Consider the following 17495-nt stretch of genomic DNA (forward strand, 5'->3'; position numbering starts at 1 on the left):
ACATGTCTCAGTCATCATTTGAAAGCTTTTTACATCACCTCATGTAGAATTAGGATTATTAGCAAGAAATGATTTAGCAGAAAGTAATATACTGTAATATAAATGGTTGCTGTGTTTCTCTAGGTGTTGTATTTCTATCTGTATGGAATGAAGTCTCTCAGACATATGCAAACGATGTGCCGACATTACCAGTGATCCCGTCCTCTCTACTCCCACTTACTACAAGCCCCTACTCTGAAATGGAGAAGTACTGCCTGGATTCTCTTTCCAACATCTCAGAACAGCATGGCATGTTCTGTAACATCACGTTGCTAAATGTTACAGAAAATGACACTGGAACCAAGTCCATTGAGGACAGACTGCTGGAAGTTCTAGGGCCGAAGCGCTCCCCCGTCTTTCTCCCTATCTCCCTGGTTTACCTGCTCATCTTCCTCCTGGGCGTGTCTGGCAACCTGCTCACATGCACAGTGATATCCAAACACAAGAAGATGTGCACCCCCACCAACCTGTACCTGTTCAGCCTGGCTGTGTCAGACCTCCTGGTGCTCTTCTTTGGGATGCCCCTGGAGATCTACGACCTGTGGCAGAACTACCCCTTCCCCTTCGGAGAGGGAGTCTGCTACTTCAAGATTTTCCTCTTCGAGACTGTATGCTTTGCCTCCATCCTCAATGTGACAGTGCTGAGTGTGGAGAGGTATATCGCAGTGGTCCATCCACTAAAAACACGCTATGTTGCCACCAACAAGCATGCCAAGCGTGTCATCAGTGCTGTATGGGTGCTGTCCCTGGTTTGTGCCATCCCTAACACCTCCCTGCATGGCATCTACTACTTGAATCTCCCGGAGAAGGTGGCAGAGTCAGCCATATGCAGTTTGATAGGTTCCCCGTGGATCTACAACCTGGTGATTCTGATCACCACCGCATGCTTCTACATTGTTCCCGTGACGGTGATCAGCGGGCTGTACCTGGGGATTGGTATCAAGCTGGGCAGGGAGCGACACCTCTCCCGGGGGACGATGAGGAAGAACTGTAGCGCTAACATCAGCTGGAGAATCCATGTGGAGCAAGTGCGCAGGAGACAAGTCACCAAGATGCTTGGTGAGTTCTGCATCCATTTCCATGTCTAACCATTGTCACAGTCACAAGCATCACTACTACGGTAAACATAACTTAGACTTTCAACTGAAAAAAAATTTGAGGGAGGGATTTTTACATCTGTACCCCAGTACAACCTACGTAACCACAGTGAAACGTTACTCTGTGATAAGGTATGTGCTGCTGCCGCAGGAAGGGGGGCATTGCCTAGGCAACCAATGACTTGTTTGCTACAAAAAAGTTTCATCCCGTTGTAAAGAATCCATGTTACCACGGAAACAAACTCAACCGCATGAATGCTTGGCTGTCCCGTCTTCAGTCAGCTGTTCGTTCCACAAAAATTGGTCAGCCAAGTGACCTCGGTCACCGTTATAATCTTTTGAATAGCAAAAGGAACAACATGACTCACATTTTCTCCTCTCCTCCGCTCCTGGCGGCAATGGTCCACATAGGAAGGTGACGTTTTCAACTAAAATCATGGAAGCAGGGTACCAAAGCAATCTTTCCCCACTGAAAGCAGTTCAGCCAAAGCAATGAGAACACACACAATGTCCTTTTTGTTGTATTATAACTGGATTTTAGCTCCCGTCCAAAATTATTGGCACCCTTGATAAAGAAGAGCAAAAAAGACTGTATAAAATGAATAATACAAATACTGAGCTATATTGAGGTATATTGTATGTGTCCAAAGAGCTCTATTTTCATGTCATCTGACCATAGCACTGGCTCCAATCCAAGCGCCAATGCCGTTTAGCAAAATCCAGGCGTTTACATTTGTTGGATGACATGAAAATAGAGCTCTTTGGCCACGTACTCCAGTGGTGGGTCTGACGTCGAAAAGAGGACTCATATACTGTATCAAAAATAACCCCATACCTATTGTAAATTATGGTGGTGGGATCTTTGATGTTATGGGGCTATTTTTTCATCCACTGGTCCCGGGGAACTTGCTCAGGTCAATGGCATCATGAACCTAACCCAGTACCAGGACATTTTAGCCAAAAACCTTGTTGCCTCTGCCAGGAAATTTGGCTCTTCAATCAAGACAATAACCCCAAGCACGTATCAACAGCTACAGAGAATGGTTAGTTGGCCACAAAATCAACATTGTGCAAAGGCCAACTTAGTCTCCAAACTTGAACCCCATTGGAAGCCTATGGTTTGAGTTGAAGAGGGCACCCCATAAGCCCAGAAATTAAGAATCTGAAAAGATTATGTATGGAGGAATGGTCTAAGGTCCCTCCCAATGTATTCTTGCTCAGTGCCGTTATCCTTACACACAGTGGTGTGGCCAGCAAGATCTGTTAGATTATCTCATTTTAATTCAGGGAAATGATTAAGCAAGTCTGATAGTGAGAGGTGGAAATGGATTATACCAGAGGCAGGTAGGCTACAGGTAAGGATTAGGGATGCAGACAGAGAATGATGATGAAGGCCTACAGCCGGAGGGTAACAACATTCACCCCAAATAAGAAGTTATTAATGATTTGCATTATCTCAATTATCATTCTGTCACTGTATGACAATCCACATTTCTTATTGCCTGCAATTGCTTTTGTCTTTGAAGCCAAAAACAGGACCTGTATTTTGGGGAAATTCTCTAAATAGCAAGGTGTTCAGCTGTGTTTATTTCCATACCAATACATAAAACCATCATTTCACTAACCTACTGGGCAAATTAATGAAAAACCTACAGCTAACACAACCAATATTTTAATAGCAATAAAATATATTTTGGTTTCGATATGGTAACCAAAAAGGAGGGCTCCCCCACCTCCCAATTCAATTAACCTGTGGCTATCAGATTACAACAAGGCTTACAAGGCCGAGCTCAAATGCCAACATTACATTCATTCAAAGCAATGGGCACACTGCCTAAAAGGCTGACCGGCAAATTGGCACTGTCTCTGCTTTCTAAAAGTGAGAGAAAAAGGCAGCAGGCTGGCAGCTGTTCTCTGAGCGATGCTCCGCATGATCCTAAAGCCAACCAATGAATATGCTAATCTGAAATCGCATTTTAATTGGGATTGAATGATTTGAATCTACTTTTTTTGCTAACTTTACATTTTTGGTCTTGAGGTAGGGTTTGGCAACTGCCATACCCTACCACACCCAACTGATGCCCCTGATAGCAAGGTAAGCTATTGAAAGGTATTGAAAACAAGGGTGGCAATAATTTTGACCCCTATATTTTTTGTTATTGTGCCTTTCTCTGAGGCACAATAATAATATACAAATATATATTTTAGTAGGGGAGAGTGGGATAAGTTCTGCCATTTTTTACAATCAGTATCACTCTGTCAAAGGAAATCTAGTATTCTTTCTAACAAGTATATCTAAGTATATTTCAGGATGTTGTGTATCCCTGGAAATAATCAGAATTCAAGTAAACATTGCAGTTTTGAAAACATAGCTTGTCCAAAAAACATGGTCTCGTCACAACATACTCCCAGGTATGGAGTAAGTTGAGCTGTTTCTTTACTGAATTAAATATGACCACTACCTTTTTAAAACCATGTCTATCTTTTTTCCCCAAACACAATTCAACACAATCACTTTTTGTCTTTTAATAATTTTAAACATATTTTAATAGGCTTAACATGTAACAAACACGTTTGCACTTTTTAAAAACACATTAAACATAGACCAGGCATTGTTGTTACTGTATTTTATAACCCAGCGATAATGCCTTGCATTACACCTGGGAAGAAAACACTTAACTTTGCTCTACTTGCCATTGGCTCAACCATTGGCTCAACCATTGGCTCAACCATTGGCTCAACCATTGGCTCAACCATTGGCTCAACCATTGGCTCAACCATTGGCTCAACCATTGGCTCAACTTATCCAAAGGCAAACATTTTGACTAACATTTTGACCACACAGCTACAAGGATGCACTTTCATGCTATGTTTAGGACCTCATATTGAAATTATGTTTCGGACCTCATATCGAACACATTGGGAATTCAACAAACTTCTGGTTGTCTTTTTGAGTGGATGACTAAAGGTTGAAATCTCATTGATCAATGTCTCAACCAAATATTACCCACATTTCAACGTTGAAATTATATAGTGTGCCTAGTTGGAAGTATCATCAAACCGCTAACTGAAAATATTTTTGGGAGACCTAACTTGCTCAACTCAACCGCACAAATTCCCAGCCGTCCAATTTTCATTCAGCAATTAATTCTCCAAAAACAAATAGCAAACCCTTTAAAAAAAAAAAGTTAAATTACATTTATGGCTGCTATTTTATTTCATGGCAGCTTTCATCCATAGTCATCGGTTACACGATTACACATTAATTGTGCCAGCCCTAGTTATATGAGTACATTGTCTCAGTTTTACGAGGACCAAGTTTTGCAGGGAACACCGAACAGGATTCCCACCCTGACTGTTGTTGCCCCCTTTTCTCTCTCTGTACACTTCACTTAATTCATCCTCCATCTATGTCCCTTACTGTCTTACTCCTATTTTCACTGTCTGTTGTAATGTAGCTGTGGTCGTGCTGGTGTTTGCCATCTGCTGGGCACCTTTCCACATTGACCGGCTCCTGTGGAGCTGCATCATGCAGTGGTCTGCCTGGACAGACCTCAACCAAGCTGTGTACCAGTGTGTGCACCTCCTTTCAGGCATCCTCTTCTACCTCAGCTCTGCAGTCAACCCCGTTATCTATAACCTGCTCTCCACACGCTTCCGGGAATGCTTCTGGGATCTCGTCTGCACCCATACAGAAGACACCACTGCGGGAAAAGACTTCACACCCTCCGCCAAGATCCTGCTGGTCCCCTCGGGCCCAGTTCCTAAGACCCAAGCCAGGCCCAGGGACCACAACTCCCTCACTCCCCTGTTATCTCCAACTGGGAACACAGAGATCACAACACTGACAAGTAAACATTTGTGCGTGGTGGACTCTGACTTCACTGCTACTGCTTTTTAATCATATTTCATGTTTAATGCAGAGATGTAGACTCGAATCACGTGACTTGGACTCCAGTACTACTTGAGTCGCAAATTTTGCCACTTAGACTTGAAAAAAAGAAAAAACACTTAATTTCCTGTTAAATTCGGTTATTACACCGTGAACATACACTGAGCGTTTCATGACATAGACTGACCAGGTGGATCCAGGAGAAAGATATGATCCCTTAGATGTCACCTGTTCAATGTAGATGAAGGAGAATAGACAGGTTAAATAAGTATTTTTAAGCCTTGAGACAATTATTGTGTATGTGTGCTATTCAGAGGGTGAATGGGCAAGACAAAAGATTGAAGTGCCTTTGAACAGGGTAGTAGGTGCAGCGGCTTGAGTGTGTCAAGAACTGCAATGCTGCTTTTGACGCCTTGTAGAGTCCATGCCCTGATGAATTGAGGCTGTTCTGAGGGCAAAAGAGGGTGTAACTCAATATTAGGAATGTGTTCCTAATGTTTCGTACACAGTGAACATTCACGGCAATTCCATTGCTCAAAGCGGAGAATCGTATTGGTTATATGGGAAATGACTGTTGAATTCTGTTCTGCCCAGCGCCGCTGCACCAGCAAGTGCGGAAAGGCAAGGGGAAGAATAGAGCACTGTCCTATATTTTCAATGCTTGTCGCTTGAAAATTTGAGCTCTGAGCTTGAGTTTCTGTAAATGTTAATTCTCAGCCATCCACAGACCTCTCAATGTGCATTCAGTGGGTAGGGGAAAAACAACAACACGTCACTGTAATTGGAGATTTCATAATATAAGTCAAACTGTAGTTGTACTATCAACAGTAGCTGTACATCATCATTTGGATGGCCTTTTAATTAGTAATGATGATAAAAAACATTAAGTTAATGATCTGTGAAGTTTAATATGTAGGCCTATGTACTGTACTAGTAGGTCTAATGTAAGGAAAACAGTAAATATCCTGATTATAAAAATTACTTTGAAATTGGTATAAAACAAATTGGTATAAAAATAGATACTTTGGGATTTCACATGAACTCGTGGATACCATTTTCCAGTAAGAAGTAAGTTAGAGGTAGTTTTGTAAGCCAATGCTAGCTAGTGTTAGCACAATGACTGAAAGTCTATTGGTATCTGCTAAATGCTAGTTAGCAATTGCACTAGTGCCAGCAAAGATTTTAAAAAAATCTATGACGCTAGTTAGCAACTTCCTTCAAACTGCACGCAAAGACATACAAATGGTATCCACAAGTTCATCTGACTCTGGGGAAGTAGATACAATGCCTCATTGCCAAAATCCTGAAGTATCCCTTTAACTATTGACTCAAAACCCCAAATTAGGGACTTGTGACTTGACCTGATCTCTGGAACTTGGGACCTGCCTTGAGATTTGCCCATTATTACTTGAAACTTGACTTGAGACTGAAGGTTAAGACTTGACTTGCTTAGGACTTCCTAAATTGTTACTTGGTCCCATGTCTGATTTAATGTGTAGTGGATATGATGCCCTCTGTCAGGAGGTGGATTTGACTAATGAGTAGATGATACGTTGTGCACAATTGGATAAGTAAATATTTCATGAGGTGATATGTGAACTTGTTATTGAAACAGCATAAATCCTCATAGCATAAACATTTATCTGAAAACAACTGATTTAGGGGTATGTAAATGAGAGACTTGGTTGCACATGATAATTAACTCTAATGATTGATTATCCCATATTTACCTTTGTGACATTGACTTATGTGAACTGCAGTTATGTATTCATAACCACCTAGTCCTGCCCCTTAATTTATAGTGTATGTCAACACTTCCTCATGTGTATTTCACCTTGTCAAATAATTTAATGTACAGATGTAGCACAGCTGTCCTTCGACTTAGAAATTGTATGTAATTTCATGTAAATCAATATTTATTGCCTTTCTGTGAAAAACAGCAAAACATTAATGTATTTCTTGGTGATTATTTCAGGAATTGCATTGTTTTCTAGACGTTATTGATTGCTTTATTTGCTTGCACTTACGATATGTAGTCTCTGTAAATTTCAGACTGAGATTATGTCCGTTGACCGATGCCCAACATAACTGCACAAAGACTATTGAGTATCCATGTAATAAATTCCAACGAGTTGATATAGCTTTTTCTTACTAAACATATTTATGTTGCTTGACATTCATTTGATGTTTAAAATATTCAAATAAAAGGTTTTCACCAGTGTGTTAGCATACATTTTCTTTTGTTTCTACATTATCTTCTCATCCTTTCCAGAACCTGTAGTCATTTCACGAGGTGTCCCTGTAAAGCAGATACTGTAGCTGCAGTTTAAAATGTCTGAAACAGAAAGAGCATTATGATGATAATGTATCGTATGAGTCTCTTGGGGACCCTAACAACAACACCAACAGGTAGTCTCAAAGTGTGAGTGGCAGTATAATGGAAGGCTAACACAGTGTTCTTGTAGTGTCTAAAAATGCAAAGAAACCAGCATGAGAGACAATTAAAGCACTTCAAGCTTTTGACCACAGATTCTTTAACAACTCCTGGCAGCCTCTATGGATGAATTGTTATTCTCTACAAAACAAATTCGTTTTGACTGCCACATAAAATCCACTGCTTCTTGACACAATGCCAGCTTAACCCGGAGCCAGCCACACCACTGTGTCGGAGGAAACACCATACACCTGGCAAACGTGTCAGCGTGCATGCACCCGCCCCACCACAGGAGTCGCTAGAGTGCGATGGGACAAGGACGTCCCTGCTGGCCAAACCCTCCCCTAACCCAGACAACACTGGGACAATTGTGGGTCATGGGTCTCCCGGTCGTAGCCTGCTGAGACAGAGCCTGGACTCAAACCAGGATCTCTAGTGGCACAGCTAGACCACTCGGGAGGCACTATTTAGCAGTCTTATGGCCTGGAGGTAGAATCTGCTCAGGGTCCTGTTGGTTCCGCTTGCCATGTGGTAGCAGAGAGAACGGCATATGACTTCGGTGGCTGAAGTCTTTTAGGGCCTTCGTCTGACAATGCCTGGTATAGAGATCTTGGATGGCAGGGAGCTCAACCCAAGTGATGTACTGGGCTGCACGCACTACCCTCTGTAGCATCTTGCGATCGAATGCCAAGCAGTTGCTATGCCAAGCGGTGATGCAGCCAGTTAAGATGCTATCAATGGTGCAGCTGTAAAAAAAATTGAGGATATGAGGGCCCATGCCAAATAATTTCAGCCTCCTGAGGGGGTAGAGGTCGTTGTAGTGACCTCTTCATGACTGTGTTGGTGTGTGTGGACTATAATAGATCCTTAGTAATGTGGACACCAAGGAACTTGAAGCTCTCCACTACAGCCCATCATTGTGAATGGGAGCGTGCTCGGTCATCCGTTTCCTCTAGTCTATGATCAGCTCCTTGTCTTGCTGATGTTGAGGGAGATGTTGTTGTTCTTGCACCACACTGCTAGATGTCTGACCTTCTCCCTATAGGCTGTCCCATTGTGATCAGTCCTACAACTGTTGTGTCGTCAGCAAACTTATTTTTTGTATATGTATATTTTTTGTACCTTTATTTAAGTAGGCAAGTCAGTTAATAACAAATTCTTATTTACAATGACGGCCTACCAGAAGTCAAGGCCTCCTGCGGGGACGGGGGCTGGGATAAAAATAAAAAATAATAAAAAAAATAGGACAAAACACGACAAGAGAGACACCACAACACTACATAAAGAGAGACCTAAGATGACAACATAGCATGGCAGCAACACACGAAAACACAGCAGCAGCACAACATGGTAGCAACACAAGACATGGTACAAACAGTATTAGGCACAGACAACGACATAAAGGGAAAGACGGTGGAGACAACTATACATCACGTGAAGCAGCCACAACTGTCAGTAAGTGTCCATGATTGAGTCTTTGAATGAAGAGATGGAGAGAAAATGGTCCAGTTTGAGTGTTGTTTGCAGCTCGTTCCAGTCGCTAACTGCAGCGAACTGAAAAGAGGAGCGAACCAGGAATGTGAGTGCTTTGGGGACCTTAAAAAGAATGTGACTGGCAGAACTGGTGTTAAATGTGGAGAACGAGGGTGCAGTAGTTATGTCAGATAGGGGGGAGTGAGGCCTAAGAGGGCTTTATATATAAGCATCAACCATTGGGTCTTGTGACGGGTATACAGAGATAACCAGTTTACAGAGGAGTATAGAGTGCAGTGATGTGTCCTATAAGGAGCATTGGTAGCAAATCAGATTAGAGCCGAATGGTAAAGCACATCTAGCCGCTCGAGAGCACCCTTACCTGCCGATCTATAAATTACGTCTCCCTAACCTGGCATGGGTAGGATGGTCATCTGAATCAGGGTCAGTTTGGCAGTGTTGTGTCTTTAGTATCCTTAATGTGATGACATGCCATTTTATCAAATCGATTACCTAACGTTTAATTGATTACGTGATTCAGTTAAATCATGCAACAATTAACTCATTAATAATCTGGGGCACCACGGATAAGTTTATTTAAGCAGTTCCGTCTTCTGAATGAACTCTTATCAGAATTGTACGGGAAGGTCTGCTCAATCCAAGAGTATAACCAATTGATTACAGCATTGCCCCAAAAATGGAGGAGGTGGGTGGAGGTAGGGAACTGGTCTGTCTGCCCGATATAAAGGACCAAAACTGGCGGAAGGAATAAAAATAGCATAAATAGGAAAGTATATCCGTTTCATTTGAGGACCAGGATGTTGACAACTGTGCCATACAGATTGCAAAATAGTTGGGAAGAGATTTTTGATGTACCGATTCCATGGTATAGCGTGTATGAGTTGATATATAAAACAACGCAAGATTCAAGACTTCGTGCTTTTCAGCAAACTTATTATATAGAATTCTTGGCAACAACAAAATGTTGAATATTTGGGGCATAAAATCATCGAAGCTCTGACGATTTTGTTGTGCATCTGAAGGTAACGGCCGAAGATGTCACACCCGTTTCCCAAAACACCCTGCAGTGCACTCATTACGAAGTTAAACTTAACTGTGTCGGCAGGATCTGTAGATAGGCTAAATAACTCGTTGTAGCTCTTAAAAGTATTCAAAGTAATATTTTTTTTTATCATTTTTTTACACAATAGTTTTCCCATAAAGAGAAGAAATGTTCTGTAGCCTATTATCTATTTAAGTGTTTGTATTATGTTTGCCATGTGTTATGTATTCTAAGTGTTTTATCATGCTATTTTGTATGCAATGTTGGATTATGTCAATTCTGCATTCCTACAGTTTGTGTAAACTGTGAGCAAGTATGAATAAAGCCAAAGTCAAAGTCACTCGTTCTTCGTACTCCTTTATTAAAGTTAGATCAAGCTGAATCAATGTCTGAGAGATTACACAATGATTCATTAGTATTTTACTTAACATAACCAAATGTAATAGCACATGTAGCATAGCAGACCTATGATATGTTACACCAAAAACACATTGTCATGTTTCTGACTGATTAAATTATATGACAGGCTATTTTATCAAATCAATTACCTAACATTTGATTATGTGATTGAATTAAACCATGCAACAATTAACTCGTTAATAACCTGTGGCACCACGGAAGAGTCTTTATAGAGCTGCTGTCTTCTGAATAAACTCTTAAAGATCTATTTATATTTACATCAATAGCAGTCAATTATTAATCATCACCTTATTCAGTCTCATCTGAACATTGTAAATTCTTCACGAACCCTGACTAACAAGTTGAATCAGCAATACAAAAATTGGCTTAATTATTTATTTACTAAATACCTAAATAATCACACAGAATTACATATACACAGGATTACTAATCCTGTGTATATCGATTACTAATCACGTCATTAAAAAAAGTCCCTAGCGGACAAAACCGATATGACAGCTGGTTACACAAAGAAAGGGGGTTGGATTTGAATGAAAGAGCAGGAAGACTGAAGTCTCTATAGGACCTTGCTATCAAAAATACAGAATCTTATGCATTCTAATAACCACCCATTCGGAAAAGGAAAATGCAAGACATTTATTTACACTGAGCTGAGCTTCGATAGATGGGTCGAAAATGGAAGACTGGTTTGCCGAGCAGAGATCGTCCTTGTCCTTTGCACAATCTTTCTGGTCGTAGTGTTGTAGAGCGGATACGTTGAAGTACCCTGTCTTCTCATAGGATTGTCTTTCCTTTCCTAGGCCGTGTACGTTTACAGCTGCAGCTGGTAACTTGACTTCTAGGATGTATCACTTCTTTAGTGAATAAGAGTTCAAAGTTCATACCATTTCGCACTGAATTCTGGCTGGTCTAGTAGAAATTCATCCTTCCAGTATGGTGATCATCACCTCCACGTTGAAATTATCCCTTTAAACGTATGGACACCCGTCCTGACTTCCATCAACGGGCTTTTGTAGTGGGGAAGAGAAGGGCGTGTTTCATAGTTCTCAACCAATGTCTGTTCACTTTGGCGTGACCACTGAGTAAGGATAGTTTACTTAAAATTACATTTTATCTTTTCACAAATAGTTTAATATTTCAACATTTAAATGCACAACAATTCCATGTGAATCCGATAACTAGTATGTGTAGACTTCCAAGATACAATTTATGTTGTTCTGTCATCAGTAATAATGTCCCAGACAACAACTGATCTGAACAGATACTTTCAACTGGTTGGATTACAGATATGTTGTTCCATTCCCAACATTTTGATCTTACCATACTCTCTCTATGTTAACAAAGGGCTTTCCAAGAGTCCATTCTGTAGAGTGGAGAGAAAAGGGGGAACGGTATTCATGGGGGGGGGGGGGGTCATAAACCTCACCTAACAGAGTAACGCCATGACAGTCCCCCTTTGTTGGGTACGATCTTGCGATTATCCTGCAAGTTGCAAACCAACATAAAAATGACCATGGGTTGTCCTGGTTGTGGACCATAGTTGGTCGCCCTCTGGTGGTTGACCCGGGTAGGGTTTCTGCAAATGAAGCAGGCCGCTCCAAGGCTGGGCAGTGGATGTCCAGTTGGTGATCACTGTTGCGGTCCCCCTCTGGTGGTCTACCTTGGTAGGGTTTCTGGAAGTTGCAAAGCACCATAGGAATGGCCAGGAGATGTCTGGGTTGGGGATCGCCATTCCGGAACTGTTGTCTGGTCATCCAGACTGGAATATCTGGGCAGTAACTTAGGCAGATGTTAACAACGCACACACACTCATGATATAAATAATTACTTTCCCTCCCAAATGAGCGGCATTCTTGTACTATCTTATGGTTGTATGGGGAAGTTGTTTATGGCTCCATCACTTCCTAAGTGTCAAAGAAAATGAATTAAAGCATTAACAAATGTGTGTTGCTTAGGGCATTATGCTAAGTTGATAACTACAGGATACGTCTACATCTGTAAGGCATTAGTTTTGGGCAGTCTAAAGGGATGACCTATGGACTTCTGGGGGTAAACTGGTGAGTACGGTAGCTGTAGTGTCAAAGGCCCCAGCGTACATTTTCAATTTTACCCAGGCTGGCGTTTTGCTCGGACCCTTAAGTGATCCTGGCATGAATCCTAAATGGGTGTTCCGTTGTACCTGTGTGTTTATGCTTACACAAGCGTTCATGTCAAGGGAAGAAAACCAAGTATCCTCATGGACTACAACTTGTTCAGTCTGATGTAATCAGGTAATTTTCAGGTCAATGCCTGGAGGTCATTGAGAATTGGTGTTGAGGGAGTCTGTAGTGGTTACAACAAGCCACACTGTCTACCCCTAATGCTAGCTGCAACACAGTCATCCACAAGGGGTATCTGTTGAAAGCACTCCTTGGGAAAAAATACGTTTTGAAACCTTGGTGCAGAATCCGATTCAAGGAGATATTTCGATATCTCGACACATTCCATCAGCAAACCTGATTGACCGTTCTTTTCATGATTTCGAGCCAGCAGTCTCTGTGAATGAACAACTTCCCTCCTCCTTGAAGTTGTGCAATACTATAGTTGAGAGGAACTTCTCTTGTCCTTCGAACACTTCCGCAAGCACTTCGGCAGTCTCAGCAAGAAAACCGTTGATGAGCAGAGTGTACTCTGCTTCCGATGAAACATCTTCTGCTTTGTGGGGGACTGGCACCCCTTACAAGGACACTAATGGCGTCAGTCCAGCAACTGACCCAATGACTTCCACTGGTGAAACACTTTGCGATATCACAGACAGATATCCTTGTTTCAGTTCGCAGGTACTGAAGAGGTTGTCACACGCGGACGCTGTGGCAGTCACCAGGCCTCGACAGCCACTGAGTGTTTTGAAGCATAAACACCAGGGGATTTAGTTAAAAGGTAACATCCATTCTCATAACGTGGTCACAGACAACTCGTACATAGGATCTGACCTTTTCGTTTGTGCCTCGGATGCCAACACCACTCAGTAATATCTTAGACCACAAAGGAGGGAATACTTGCCCCCAGACCCATGATGAGGGGGGGTTGAGATTACGTGCAGCACCGTACGAGGCTGCCAGAGCAGAAAACAAATATAGTTGTAAACTCCCCTATGAGAACAGAGGTTAGCTCCTCTGTGGATAACATAGCTATGAAATAGACTTCTTCATACCTTTCACCACTACAATAGTGGAAGACACAGTGACTTGTAGTAAAACCACAACAGACTCCCTCGAGACCAATTCTGACTGACCTCCAGGCATTGACCAGAAAATTACCTGATTACGTCAGACTCGTTCTGAAGAAGTTGTAATCTGCAGGGATACTTGATTTTCTTCCCTTGTGTAAGCATAATGTACAATGGAACATCCAATTAGGATTTATGCTAGGATCACTTAAACCGAGCAAAACGCCATCCTGGATAAAATTGAACATTTACCTTGAGGCCTTTGACCCTACAGTACTCACCAGTTTCTCCACAGAGGTCCATAGGTCATCCCTGTAGACTGGCCGAAGCTGGTGCCTTGCAGCTGTAGACTTATCATGTAGTTATCAACTTAGGATAGTGCCTTATGCACCACACTGCAAATTAGGAACGCCTTAGAGAGGACATTAGACAATGGCATGATATGGTCATTTTGCCAACATTTTGAATGTATGTAGAATACAGTCCAATTAGATGATTACGTGATAACTATATTTTGAATATCTTTTGTTTCTGCTTTCATTCTTTTTTGGTTCAGTTCCTTTGACACTTAGGAAGTGATAGAGCCATAAACAAAGTCCCAATGCAACCATGACTTAGTGCCACAACGCCACTCGTTTGGGAAAGAAATGTATTCATGTATTTTGTGAGTGTTTGTGCGTTGCTAACATCTGCCTGAGTTACTGGCCAGATCTCCAACCAGGACATTCGCTGGCCATTCTTGTGGTGGCCTGCAGCTTGCGGAAATCCTCCCAGGGCAAACCACCAGAGGGGGACATTAACGGCGATCACCAACCCGCACATCCCTGGCCCATCCTTGGAGCGGCCTGCAGCTTGCAGAAATCCTTCCAGGGTAAACCACCTGAGGGGGACAGCAATGGAGATCTCCACCCAGGACATCCCCTGGCCAATCTTGTGGTGGCCTGTAGCTTGAAAAAATCCTCTCAGGGTAAACAAACAGAGGGGGACAGCAATGATTATCCACAATCAGGTCATCTCTGGGTCATTTCTATGGTGGGTTGCAACATGCCAAATAATACCAAGATTGAACCACCAGAGGGGGACATCAACGGCAATCACCAAACGGACCTGTGGTGCTCATCCTTGGAGCGGCCTGCAGCTTACAGAAATCCTCCCAGGGCAAACCACCAGAAGGGGACAGCAACGATGATCCGCAACCAGGTCATCTCTGGGTAATTTTTATGGTGGGTTGCAACATGCCAAATAATGCCAAGATTGAACCACCAAAGGGGGACTGTCATGACGCTAGCCCTCTAGCAGAGATGTGAACCCCCCTTCTCCTGTTACGAGGGGTCAGTTTTATGACTTTTACACCCACGTCATAAATTCTGTGCAGACTTTTCTCTCCCTGACCATGCAGTATGGAGAGAGGGTCACAGTAGAACAAAGAAACTCTCCCGCCATATACTCCTACCTCCCCGAACTGGAGAATTAAACATTGTTCCTAATTTATAGAATGTTGAAATGGTCGGTGGAGAAGTCAGCTACGACCCGGTCCATTTTGTTTCATGTTTGTGACCTCATGAAAGACAATACAGCCACATTACCCTAACTCTGTTTATACAGGTTACTCAGTTATGTGGCTTGCATCTGAATGTTGGATAAAATGTTTGACGAAGTATAAGAATACTTTTGAAAAGATAACAATGTGATTTAGTCTTCTAAAATGAAAAGTGTTTTATGGTAACATGTTCCCAGTCAGTGGCCCCGCCCAAGTGAATAGACATTGGTTGGAAATGATGAACCCCTTTTCCAATCTAGAATAAAATCCTCTGTGACGAAAAGTCACCTCAGTTCCAAATACCGTAAGCAGTTGTCCTCACGTTTAAAAAGGGCTAATTCTAATTTCAACTCTACATGCTGGAAAACGTGAGAGCTTGCTCCACACGTGAAATGGTATGAATGCTGAACTATTGATCACTCAAGAAGAAGTGAGTCCTAGATTAAAGTTTACAGCCTAACAAACTGCAGCTGTAAAGGTAGCAAATCTAGTAAGAACATTGACCCACCAAGTAAACCATAACATCGCACTCCACGAAGACCCGGAAGAATGTGTAAAGGACAATGGCGACCTCGACTGGGCAAACCAGAGCCTCACACCACCAGCTCAACTATCGAATTCAGCTTCACGTAAATACAATGCATTACCTTTCTCTGAACGAGCGATTGTTACTGGCATATGTTTTAATGTGAGATTAGCTTCCCATGTCTGATAGAGACCCATTCTTAAGGCTTGCTTCCAACCTCCCCCTTCCTTTCCTCTCTGAATCTATCATGTTATAACCAAACTGTTTTTGGTTATACTAGGGTCGGTATTTACTGTATAATGGTTATTATGTGTTGTATATTCTGTAATTATTTAATTAGTTAGTAAATAAATAACTGAGCCAATTTGTGTATGGATGAGGCTGGGTTTGTGCAGATAACCAATAATTTTACGATGTTCAGATGAGACTGATAGAAGGTAAAGAATAATTGGATGACTGATTGACTGCTTTTGATGTAAAAGATCTTCAGATCTTTAAGAGTGGATTCGGGAGAACTCTTCCATAGTGCCCCAGGTTATTAACAAGTTAATTGTTGCATGGTTTAATTCAATCACGTAATCAATCAAACGTTAGGTACTGTAATCGATTTGATAAAATAACTTGTCATCACATTAAAGAAGTCCGAGACACGACAACAACCTCAATCGTTTTGAATCTGAATAGTCCAACAAAAAAAGATGAATACAGCCAAACCCAAAAGCACACGCCACTAGGCAATATATATGCTTTGATTTAAACAAAATACCGATACAAGAAAGGCTAATAGTTTGTAAACATCATCTGCTTTAATTCTCCCATGAAACAGTAATTCAAGATCTAAATGCATATTCACATAAAACTGATTGAGATCAAATTATTGGCATGCAGTTTGGACATTTAGCTGGTAAAACGTGAAGAATTATCATTCACAATTGACATTGATGATGGTCTATTTTGAATTAAGGGATGCCTAACTTGGTGTTTGAGGCTCCCCTCCTATAGGCAGAAACTAAAACAGGAAACACCCGTGCTTAGGTCTATCCAACACTGGTCTGACCAATCAGATTCCACGCTTCAAAATTGCTTTGATCACGTGGACTGGGATATGTTCCGGGTAGCCTCAGATAACAACATTGACATATACACTGACTCGGTGAGCGAGTTTATAAGGAAGTGTATAGTAGATGTTCTACCCACTGTGACTATTAAAACCTTCCCTAACCAGAAACCGTGGATTGATGGCAGCATTCGTGCTGTGGAGAAGGTGGAAAGTTGGAAGTCCCTCTGTGTACATGTCACCGGCGAACTGAAATGCATGCAGGCAGTGTGGTGAAGAAGGTGCAACAGCGACTTTTTTTGTTGTCCATTTTTTTATATATTTTTTTAATTTTACCCCCTTTTTCTCCACAATTTCGTGGTATCCAATTGTTAGTAGCTACGATCTTGTCTCATCACTACAACTCCCGTACGGGCTCGGGAGAGACGAAGGTTGAAAGTCATGCGTCCTCCGATACACAACCCAACCAAGCCGCACTGCTTCTTAACACAGCGCGCATCCAACTCCTGTGTCGGAGGAAACACCGTGCACCTGGCAACCTTGGTTAGCGTGCACTGCGCCCAGCCTGCCACAGGAGTCGCTGGATATAGACAAGGATATCCCTACCGGCCAAACCCTCCCTAACCCGGACGACGCTAGGCCAATTGTGCGTTGCCCCACGGACCTCCCGGTCGCGGCCGGTTACGACAGAGCCTGGGCGCGAACCCAGAGTCTCTGGTAGTACAGCACCCTTAACCACTGTGCCA

The 17495-nt window shown here is 42.2% G+C and overlaps 1 protein-coding gene across 1 annotated transcript; it reads left to right on the plus strand.

The window, feature by feature from the left end:
- Positions 1-239: 239 nt before the first annotated feature.
- Positions 240-14841, plus strand: LOC110527122 (neuromedin-U receptor 2-like). Its single transcript, XM_021608276.2, has 3 exons — positions 240-1098; positions 4595-4987; positions 14336-14841. The coding sequence occupies exons 1-3, from the start codon at positions 240-242 to the stop codon at positions 14839-14841; spliced, it is 1758 nt and encodes a 585-aa protein (XP_021463951.2).
- Positions 14842-17495: the final 2654 nt, after the last annotated feature.

The sequence above is a fragment of the Oncorhynchus mykiss genome, chromosome 7 (genome assembly GCF_013265735.2).
Source record: "Oncorhynchus mykiss isolate Arlee chromosome 7, USDA_OmykA_1.1, whole genome shotgun sequence".
In the NCBI taxonomy this organism is placed as follows: Eukaryota; Metazoa; Chordata; class Actinopteri; order Salmoniformes; family Salmonidae; genus Oncorhynchus; species Oncorhynchus mykiss.